Here is an 11,208-nt window from a genome sequence, read left to right as displayed (position 1 = left end):
GGGGTGACGATGCGAGACCGCCCCTGACATCACGGTGACACCCCCCCACCCCTGCCCCGCCCCCCTCAACGACACCCCCACACTCCCCCCAACCCCCTCCCCCCACTCCCACCGCGCTACCCCCTCCCCACCCATCGCCCCCCACCCTTTTCCCCGCTCCCCGCACTCCCATCCTGCCCTGCCCCGCGGCGCTCATTTGCATGTGGGCGGAGCCACGGCCCCTTCAGCCGCCCAAACACAAAGCGGTTTCCCCGCCAAACCTTTAATTTCGCGCCGCCCGCGCGGGGTAAAACGGGGGTTTGGGGGCACGGGGGGGATTTTGGGGACCCCCCAGGGGTTCGGGGGGTCCCCAACCCCTCCAGCGCCCCCTTGTGGTGCTCAGAAGCGCCTCTTCCTGCAGCCAAGCACCGACACCATGAGCACCAACTCTGTGATAGCGGGGGGGACGCTGCAGGGGTGACACATAGAATGACACAGAGTGTCAGGGGTTGGAAGGGACCCCAAAAGCTCATCCAGTCCATATATATATATATATATATATGTATATGTAAATTCCCCAGTGATGTCTCAGCCTCCAGCACTTATTCCCAAGGTCTCCCATCCAAGTACTGAGCGGGCCGACCCTGCTTAGCTTCCCAGATCAGATGAGATCAGGCATTCTACACACACATATATATATATATATATGTATGTATCTATATATATGTTCGCCAAGTATATCCTGATAGTATCTGAATTAAAGGGGCAGAGCAGAGGGCAGGAGAACCTCTCGATCTACTGACCACCCCCATAATCCCCCCCAGGTACCATTGACCTTCAAGGTCTCCCATCCAAGTCCTGACCGGGGCCGACCCTGCTTAGCTTCCCAGACCAGACAAGATCAGGCGTCCTACATATATGTATCTATATATATATGTTCCCCAAGTATATCCTGATAGTATCTGAATTAAACCCTTTATCAAGGGCAGAGGAGAGGGGCAGGAGAACCTCTCGATCTACTGACCACCCCCATAATCCCCCCAGGTCCCATTGACCTCCATGGTCTCCCATCCAAGTACTGAGGCGGGCCCGACCCTGCTTAGCTTCCCAGATCAGACAAGATCAGGCGTTCTACATACATATATATATATATATGTTCCCCAAGTATATCCTGATAGTATCTGAATTAAACCCTTTATCAAGGGCAGAGGAGAGGGGCAGGAGAACCTCTCGATCTACTGACCACCCTCATAATCCCCCCCAGGTCCCATTGACCTTCAAGGTCTCCCATCCAAGTACTGAACGGGGCCGACCCTGCTTAGCTTCCCAGACCAGACAAGATCAGGCGTCCTACATATATATATCTATATATATATGTTCCCCAAGTATATCCTGATAGTATCTGAATTAAAGGGGCAGAGTAGAGGGGCAGGAGAACCTCTCGATCTACTGACCACCCTCATAATCCCCCCCAGGTACCATTGACCTTCAAGGTCTCCCATCCAAGTCCTGACCGGGGCCGACCCTGCTTAGCTTCCCAGATCAGACAAGATCAGGCATTCTACATACATATATATATATATATGTTCCCCAAGTATATCCTGATAGTATCTGAATTAAAGGGGCAGAGTAGAGGGGCAGGAGAACCTCTCGATCTACTGACCACCCTCATAATCCCCCCCAGGTCCCATTGACCTCCATGTCTCCCATCCAAGTGCTGAGCGGGCCGACCCTGCTTAGCTTCCCAGACCAGACAAGATCAGGCGTCCTACATATATATATCTATATATATATGTTCCCCAAGTATATCCTGATAGTATCTGAATTAAACCCTTTATCAAGGGCAGAGGAGAGGGGCAGGAGAACCTCTCGATCTACTGACCACCCTCATAATCCCCCCCAGGTCCCATTGACCTTCATGGTCTCCCATCCAAGTACTGAACGGGGCCGACCCTGCTTAGCTTCCCAGATCGGGCATTCTCAGGGTGCTATGGCTGTGTGTGTATATATATATATATATATATATATATATATATATATATATAAGGTCTCCCATCCAAGTCCTGACCAGGGCCGACCCTGCTTAGCTTCCCAGATCGGGCATTCTCAGGGTGCTATGGCTGTGTATATAAGGTCTCCCATCCAAGTCCTGACCGGGGCCGACCCTGCTTAGCTTCCCAGACCAGACAAGTTGCTAATGGTCCCAGTACCGACCCTCAATGGACTCCCCCACATATTGGGGGGTCAATGGGGTGTGGGTGGGGACACCCCCCAAAAAATAGCCCCCCCCCCGTCCCCCCCAGACCCACCTGCAAAGGCCAAAGAGGAGCCAGAAGCAGCTGCTGTCCCAGCGCTCCAGGGAGGCCAAGGTCAAGGTCAAGGTCGCCGCCGCATGCGCCCCCAGCGCTGCCCCCCCCCAAGTCAAGGAAAATTGGGGACACCCCCCCCCCCCAAACACCCCCATGCAAACTGGGATTGGGGGATCCCCCCTCAGTATTGGGAATGGGGAACCCCCCAAATCAAGGAACCCCCAAAAGCCCAAAGTGGGGGGGGGTGAACCCCAGGAATAGGGAACCCCCCAAATCAAGGAACCCCCCAAAAGCCCAAAGTGGGGGGGGGGTGAACCCCAGGAATAGGGAACCCCCCAAATCAAGGGGACCCCCCCAAAAGCCCAAAGTGTGGGGGGGTGAACCCCAGGAATAGGGAACCCCCAAAATCAATGGGGACCCCCCCAAAAGCCTGAAGTGGGGGGGGGATGAACCCCAGGAATAGGGAACCCCCCAAATCAAGGGGACCCCCAAAAGCCCAAAGTGGGGGGAGATGAACCACAGGAATAGGGAACCCCCAAATCAAGGGGACCCCCCAAAGCCCAAAGTGGGGGGGATGAACCCCAGGAATAGGGAACCCCCCAAATCAAGGGACCCCCCAAAACCCAAAGTGGGGGGGGGGGTGAACCCCAGGAATAGGGAACCCCCCAAATCAAGGGGACCCCCCAAAAGCCTGAAGTGGGGGGGGGATGAACCCAGGAATAGGGAACCCCCAAAATCAATAGGGACCCCCCAAAAGCCCAAAGTGGGGGGGGGATGAACCCCAGGAATAGGGACCCCCCTTAAGAAGTGACACCACCCCCCCCAAAATCCCATTGGGTTCCCCCTAATTACACCCCCCCCTCGTTTTTGGGGTCCCCACCCAATTTTGGGGTCCCCACCCAATTTTGGGGGCCACGCCCACTTTAGGGTCCCCCCCCCAATTTAGGGTCTTCCCCCTTTTTGGGGTCCCACCCCTATATTAAGCCCCCCCCCCCAACTCTTAGGGTTCCCCCCATATTCCAAAGCCCCCCCCCACTTTTGGGGGGGTGTCCCCCCTTTTTGGGTCCCCCCCCCAGTTTCCAACCCACCCCCATTAAGCCCACCCCCCATGTTTTAGGGGAAGTCTTGGGGTCCTCTCACATTTCAGAGCCCCCCCCCCTCCATATCAGGACCCCCCCCCCCCTATTTTGGGGTGTCCCCCCCCCATTTTTGGGTGTCCCCCCCCATTTTGGGGATACACAGCAGCCCCTGCCCCGCGTGGAACATGGAGATGCCCGAAAAGAACCCGATAAGCTCCACCCCAGGAGCCCCAGGGACCCCCACAGGGCCCCCCCAACCTGGGGGGGACACGGGGGGGTCAGGGGGGGACATGGGGACACACCCCCCCCCAATTTGTGGACACCCTATAGGGGACATAGGGGAGGGAAGTGGGGATACAATGGGGGGACATTGTGGGGGGGGACATGGGGGTATGAGGGGAAATGGGGGACATGGGGACAGTGGGGGGACATGGGGGGGGGACTTGGGACACCTGGGGGGACATGGGGGGACTTAGGGACACCTGGGGGGACTTGGGACATGGGGGGGACTTGGGGACACCCTGGGGGGGACTTGGGGACATGGGGGGGACTTGGGGACACCCTGGGGGGGGACATGGGGGGGACTTAGGGACACCTGGGGGGGACATGGGGACATGGGGGGGACTTGGGGACACCCTGGAGGGGACTTGGGGACATGGGGACACTCTGGGGGGGCCATTGGGACATGGGGGGGACTTGGGGACACTCGTGGGGGGGGACATGGGGGGACATAGGGAGATGTGGAGGGACTTGGGGACACTGGGGGGGACATGGGGGGACTTGGGGACACGGGGGGGGACTTGGGGACACCTTGGGGGGACACTGGGACATGGGGGGGACATGGGGGGACATAGGGAGACATGGAGGGACTTGGGGACACTATGGGGGACATGGGGGGGACTTGGGGACACCTGGGGGGACATGGGACATGGGGGGGGACTTGGGGACACCCTGGGGGGGACTTGGGGACACTCTGGGGGGACATGGGGACACTCTGGGGGGGCCATTGGGACATGGGGGGGGACTTGGGGGACACCCTGGAGGGGACTTGGGGACATGGGGACACTCTGGGGGGGCCATTGGGACATGGCGGGGACTTGGGGACACTCTGGGGGGGACATGGGGGGACATAGGGAGATGTGGAGGGACTTGGGGACACTGGGGGGGACATGGGGGGACTTGGGGACACGGGGGGGGACTTGGGACATGGGGGGACTTGGGGACACCCTGGGGGGGACATGGGGACATGGGGGGACTTGGGGACACCTGGGGGGGACATTGGACATGGGGGGGACATGGGGGGACATGGGGGACATAGGAAGATGTGGAGGGACTTGGGGACACTGGGGGGGACATGGGGGGACTTGGGGACACCCTGGGGGGACTTGGGGACATGGGGGGGACTTGGGGACACTCTGGGGGGGGGACATGGGGGACATAGGGAGATGTGGAGGGACTTGGGGACACTGTGGGGGGACATGGGGGGGACTTGGGGACACCCTGGAGGGGACTTGGGGGGGGGGACATGGGGGGACATAGGGAGATGTGGAGGGACTTGGGGACACTGGGGGGGACATGGGGGGACTTGGGGACACGGGGGGGGACTTGGGGACACCTTGGGGGGGACACTGGGACATGATGGGGACATGGGGGGACATAGGGAGACATGGAGGGACTTGGGGACACTATGGGGGGACATGGGGGGGACTTGGGGACACCTGGGGGGGACTTGGGGACATGGGGGGACTTGGGGACACTCTGGGGGGGACTTAGGGACATGGGGGGGGACTTGGGGACACCCTGGAGGGGACTTGGGGACATGGGGACACTCTGGGGGGGCCATTGGGACATGGGGGGGACTTGGGGACACTCTGGGGGGGGGACATGGGGGGACATAGGGAGATGTGGAGGGACTTGGGGACACTGTGGGGGACATGGGGGGACTTGGGGACACGGGGGGGGACTTGGGGACATGGGGGGGGACTTGGGGACACCTTGGGGGGGACACTGGGACATGGGGGGGACATGGGGGGACATGGGGGGACATAGGGAGACATGGAGGGACTTGGGGGGACATGGGGGGACATGGGGGGGACTTGGGGACACCCTGGGGGGGACATGGGGGGGACTTAGGGACACCTGGTGGGGACTTGGGGACATGGGGGGGACTTGGGGACACTCTGGGGGGGGGACATGGGGGGACATAGGGAGATGTGGAGGGACTTGGGGACACTGTGGGGGACATGGGGGGACTTGGGGACACGGGGGGGGACTTGGGGACACCTTGGGGGGGACACTGGGACATGGGGGGGACATGGGGGGACATAGGAAGATGTGGAGGGACTTGGGGACACTGCGGGGGGGACATGGGGGGGACTTGGGGACACCCTGGGGGGGACATGGGGGGGACTTGGGGACACCCTGGGGGGGCCTTGGGGACATGGGGGGGGACTTGGGGACACCCTGGGGGGGACTTGGGGACATGGGGACACTCTGGGGGGGCCATTGGGACATGGGGGGGACTTGGGGACACTCTGGGGGGGGGACATGGGGGGACATAGGGAGATGTGGAGGGACTTGGGGACACTGGGGGGGACATGGGGGGGACTTGGGGACACGGGGGGGGACTTGGGGACACCTTGGGGGGGCCACTGGGACATGATGGGGACATGGGGGGGACATGGGGGGACATAGGGAGACATGGAGGGACTTGGGGACACTATGGGGGGACATGGGGGGGACTTGGGGACACCCTGGGGGGGGACATGGGGGGACATAGGGAGATGTGGGGGGACTTGGGGACACTGGGGGGGGACATGGGGGGACTTGGGGACACCCTGGGGGGGACTTGGGGACATGGGGACACTCTGGGGGGGCCATTGGGACATGGGGGGGACTTGGGGACACTCTGGGGGGGGACATGGGGGGACATAGGGAGATGTGGAGGGACTTGGGGACACTGGGGGGGACATGGGGGGGACTTGGGGACACCCTCGGGGGGACATGGGGACATGGGGGGGACTTGGGGACACCCTGTGGGGGACTTGGGGACATGGGGACACTCTGGGGGGGCCATTGGGACATGGGGGGGACTTGGGGACACTCTGGGGGGGGGACATGGGGGGACATAGGGAGATGTGGAGGGACTTGGGGACACTATGGGGGGACATGGGGGGGACTTGGGGACACCCTTGGGGGGACTTGGGGACACCTTGGGGGGGACACTGGGACATGGGGGGGACATGGGGGGGACATGGGGGGACATAGGGAGACATGGAGGGACTTGGGGACACTATGGGGGGACATGGGGGGGACTTGGGGACACCTGGGGGGGACTTGGGGACATGGGGGGGGACTTGGGGACACCCTGGAGGGGACTTGGGGACATGGGGACACTCTGGGGGGGCCATTGGGACATGGGGGGGACTTGGGGATACTCTGGGGGGGGGACATGTGGGGACATAGGGAGATGTGGAGGGACTTGGGGACACTGTGGGGGACATGGGGGGACTTGGGGACACGGGGGGGGACTTGGGGACACCTTGGGGGGGACACTGGGACATGGGGGGGGACATGGGGGGACATGGGGGGACATAGGGAGACATGGAGGGACTTGGGGACACCCTGGGGGGGACATGGGGGGGACTTGGGGACACCTGGGGGGGACTTGGGGACATGGGGGGGACTTGGGGACACCCTGGGGGGACTTGGGGACATGGGGGGGACTTGGGGACACTGGGGGGACATGGGGGGGACAGAGGACATGGGGACACCCTGAAGGGGCCATGAAGACACTGGGGGGGGCCATGGGGACACACTGGAGGGGTTGGTGTCCCCAAGGTGTCCCCATTTTTGGGGGGGGGGTGTCACTCACAGCCGCTCTGCCTGCTCATGTTCCTCTGCTGAGAACTCCAGGGGCAGCGAGGCCAACACGTGGGGTTCCTGGGGGGACCCAGGCGTCCGGGAGGGACCCAGGCGTCCGGGGGGGAACGGTCACACCCCTCCTCCACCCCATGTCTTCCATATCCCCATGTCCCCTGTCCCCAGATCCTATTGTCCCCATGTCCCCCTGTCCCCATATCCCCCTGTCCGCATGTCCCACTCTTCCTGTGTCCCCCTGTCCCCTTGTCCCCATATCCCCCTGTCCCCCATATCCCCATGTCCCATGTCCCCCCGTCCCCTTGTCCCCCTGTCCCCCTGTCCCCATGTCCCCATATCCCCATGACCCCATATCCACCTGTCCCCTGTCCCCCCATCCCCATGTCCCCCTGTCCCCCTCTTCCTGTGTCCCCCTGTCCCCCTGTTCCCCTGTCCCCCTGTTCCCCCATCCCCATGTCCCCTTGTCCCCATGTCCCCCTGTTTCCACGTCCCCATGTCCCCCCTGTCCCCATATCCCTCTGTCCCCCTGTCCCCCCGTCCCCACATCCCCATATTACCATGTCCCCCTTGTCCCCATATCCCCCCGTCCCCATGTCCCCCCGTCCCTATATCCCCATATCCCCTGTCCCCATGTCCCCATGTCCCCCTGTCCCCCATGTCCCCCTGTCCTCATATTCCCCATATCCCCATGTCCCCACATCCCCCTGTCCCCATGTCCCCCCGTCCCCATGTCCCCCTGTCCCCCCGTCCCTATATCCTCCTGTCCCCCTGTCCCCATATCCCCATATTCCCCTGTCCCCATATCCCCATGTCCCCCTGTCCCCACGTCCCCCTGCCCCCATATCCCCTGGTCCCCCTGTCCCCCCATCCCCATGTCCTCCTGTCCCCCTCTTCCTGTGTCCCCACGTCCCCATATCCCCCTGTCCCCATGTCCCCCCGTCCCCCATCCCCATGTCCCCATGTCCCCCGTCCCTATATCCCCCTATCCCCCCATCCCCATGTCCCCCTGTCCCTATATCCCCATATTCCCATATTCCCCTGCCCCCATATCCCCTGGTCCCCCTGTCCCCCCATCCCCATGTCCCCTTGTCCCTATATCCCCATGTCCCCCCGTCCCTATATCCCCCTGTCCCCCTGCCCCCATATCCCCCTGTCCCCCCATCCCCCTGTCCCCATGTCCCCCTGTCCCCATGTCCCCCTGTCCCCATGTCCCTCTGTCCCCCATCCCTATATCCCCCCATCCCCATATCCCTCTGTCCCCCTGTCCCCATGTCCCCATATCCCCATATCCCCATATTCCCATGTCCCCTGCCCCTATATCCCCATACCCCCCTGTCCCCCTGTCCCCCGTCCCCCGTCCCCGTCCCCACTCACCCGTCCCCACACCAGCACCACCAGTATCACCAGATGCGCCGTCAGGACGAGGAACCGGGCGGGAACCAGCGACCCCCGGGACGACATCGGCGAGGGGGCGGGGCCTGGAAGGAGGGGGCGGGGCCTGAGGGGGGGGAGGGCCAGGGGGGTGTGGTCCCAGTTCCCCCAGTGCTCCCAGTGCCCCCCCAGTGCTCCCAGTGCCCCCCCCAACATCCTCCCCATTTGCTCCCAGTGTCCCCCACTTGCTCCCAGTCTCCTCCCAGTATCCCCAGTGCTCCCAGTTCCCCCCGCAGGCTCCACACCCCGCGCTAGGCCTCACGTTGCCGTGGCAACCGCTGACGCCCCGCCCCCTTCCTCACCCCGGCCATGACCACGCCCCCTCCATTGGCGGTCCCCGATTGGGCTGCCGCTCCGCTCCCTGACCACGCCCCCTCCATTGGCGTTCCCCGCTTGGGCTGCCGCTCAGCCCTGACCACGCCCCCCGCTCCCGGACCACGCCCCCTCCATTGGCGTTCCCCGATTGGGCTGCCGCTCCGCCCCTGACCACAGCCCCTCCATTGGCGTTCCCCGATTGGGCTGCCGCTCCGCCCTGACCACGCCCCCGCTCCCTGACCACGCCCCCTCCATTGCCGTTCCCCGCTTGGGCTGCCGCTCCGCTCCTAACCACGCCCCCTCCACTGGCGTTCCCCAATTGGGCTGCCGCTCCGCCCCTGACCACGCCCCCCGCTCCCTGACCACGCCCCCGCCCCTGACCACGCCTCCTTTATCGGCGGTCCCCGATTGGGCTGCCGCTCCGCTCCTAACACGCCCCCTCCATTGGCGTTCCCCAATTGGGCTGCCGCTCCGCCCCTGACCACGCCCTCCGCTCCCTTACCACGCCCCCCGCTCCCTGACCACGCCCCCTCCATTGCCGTTCCCCGATTGGGCTGCCGCTCCGCTCCCTGACCACGCCCCCTCCATTGGCGTTCCCCGCTTGGGCTACCGCTCCGCCCTGACCACGCCCCCGCTCCCTGACCACGCCCCCCGCTCCCTGACCACGCCCCCTCCATTGCCGTTCCCCGATTGGGCTGCCGCTCCGCCCCTGACCACGGCCCCTCCATTGGCGTTCCCCAATTGGGCTGCCGCTCCGCCCCTGACCACGCCCCCCGCTCCCTGACCACGCCCCCCGCTCTCTGACCACGCCCCCTCCATTGCCGTTCCCCGCTTGGGCTGCCGCTCCGCTCTGACCACGCCCCTCCATTGGCGTTCCCCGATTGGGCTGCCGCTCCGCCCCTGACCACGCCCCCGCTCCCTGACCGCGCCCCCCCGCTCCCTGACCACGCCCCCCACGCCGTTCCCGAGGGGCGAGAGAGACAGGGGAGCGCGGGATGGCTTCGTACTGGTTTATACTGGTCTATATTGGTTTATACTGGTCTGTACTGGTTTATACTGGTCTGTACTGATTTATACCGGTTCACCGGAGCCCCAGCTGCTCACACTCCCTCCCCCGCACCCCCCCGAACGCCCGGTACCGGTGATTAAGCGGCGGGCTCCTCCCATGCAACCGATATTTCCCGCACAGCGCCCCCTGCGGACGCGCGCCCCCGAACAAGACCCGGCGCGCCCGCGCGTGCACGAGCGCCATGGCGCAGAGCGCGCACGGTTCCCGCGTCAGGTAGACGTCGCACCCCTGGCACAGGTAGGGCGTGGCCTCCCCGGGGGGGCCACGCCCCCTTTGGCGCGCCGCCACCTCCGCCAGGAGGCGCATGGTGACGTGCGCCAAGGGGTGACCCCCCCGCCGCATGTCGTGCGCTGTCGCCACCACCCGGCCCTGTCGCGACATCCACGGCCGCCCCCCCGCCGCCACCATCCCCCCCCGCGCCCCGCGCCGCGCGGGCCGCCAGCGCCACCCCCATGTGCTTTGTCACCTCTGTCACCTCCTCCGGGGGCAGCTCGGTCGCCGATGTCCCCAACGCCCCCCCCCCCCGCGTCACCCAGGGCCACAGGGCGGCCGCTCGAGCCGCTGTCACCTCGGTCACCCCCGTGGGGACGCGGGCGGGGACGAGGACGCGGAATGGGGGACCCAGGCCGTGGGGGGACACGTGGGGACCCAGGAGGATGGGGAGGGGGGGGAGGGGGACAGCGGGGGGGGTGGCACCGGGGATGGTGGTGACAGTGTCCCCAGTGGCGGTGACAGTGTCCCCAGTGTCCCCAATGGCGGTGACAGTGTCCCCAGTGGTGGTGACAGTGACAATGTTCCTGGTGTCCCCAGTAGCGGTGACAATGTCCCCAATAGGGGTGACAATGTCCCCAGAGCCACCGCTGGTGGTGACGGTGACAACGTTCCTGGTGTCCCCAGTAGTGGTGACAATGTCCCCAATAGGGGTGACAATGTCCCCAGTGTCCCCAATGGCGGTGACGGTGACAATGTCCTTGGTGTCCCCAGTAGTGGTGACAATGTCCCCTATAGGGGTGACAATGTCCCCAGAGCCACCGCTGGTGGTGACGGTGACAACGTTCCTGGTGTCCCCAGTAGCGGTGACAATGTCCCTGGTGCCACCACTGGTGGTGACGGTGACAATGTTCCTGGTGTCCCCAGTGTCCCCAGT

The 11,208-nt window shown here is 64.1% G+C and overlaps 2 protein-coding genes across 3 annotated transcripts; both read right to left on the bottom strand.

Annotated features, from left to right (window-relative positions):
• Positions 1-246: 246 nt before the first annotated feature.
• TMEM107 (transmembrane protein 107) lies at positions 247-8,934 on the bottom strand. Of its 2 annotated transcripts, XM_082076788.1 has the most exons (5): positions 8,923-8,934; positions 8,621-8,744; positions 7,242-7,309; positions 2,289-2,385; positions 247-448 (listed from the first exon to the last, which is right to left on the bottom strand). In XM_082076788.1, exons 2-5 carry the CDS (start codon positions 8,705-8,707, stop codon positions 263-265), a joined length of 438 nt encoding a protein of 145 aa, XP_081932914.1. In that variant the 5' UTR covers positions 8,708-8,744; positions 8,923-8,934; the 3' UTR covers positions 247-262. The 2 variants fall into 2 exon arrangements, 1 of the variants encoding a protein (XP_081932914.1); XR_014186444.1 differs by lacking the exons at positions 7,242-7,309; positions 8,621-8,744; positions 8,923-8,934 and adding an exon at positions 3,527-3,645.
• A 1,139-nt stretch (positions 8,935-10,073) lies between these two features.
• ADAT3 (adenosine deaminase tRNA specific 3) lies at positions 10,074-10,469 on the bottom strand (the record flags this gene model as incomplete). The annotated part of the gene is made up of 1 exon (XM_082076787.1): positions 10,074-10,469. One exon carries the CDS (start codon positions 10,467-10,469, stop codon positions 10,074-10,076), a length of 396 nt encoding a protein of 131 aa, XP_081932913.1.
• Between the last annotated feature and the right edge of the window lie 739 nt (positions 10,470-11,208).

Source organism: Streptopelia decaocto (genome assembly GCF_964273445.1).
Source record: "Streptopelia decaocto genome assembly, contig: HAP1_SCAFFOLD_2394, whole genome shotgun sequence".
In the NCBI taxonomy this organism is placed as follows: Eukaryota; Metazoa; Chordata; class Aves; order Columbiformes; family Columbidae; genus Streptopelia; species Streptopelia decaocto.
Note: the sequence above shows the minus strand (reverse complement) of the source record. Positions and strands in the feature narration are given on the sequence as shown.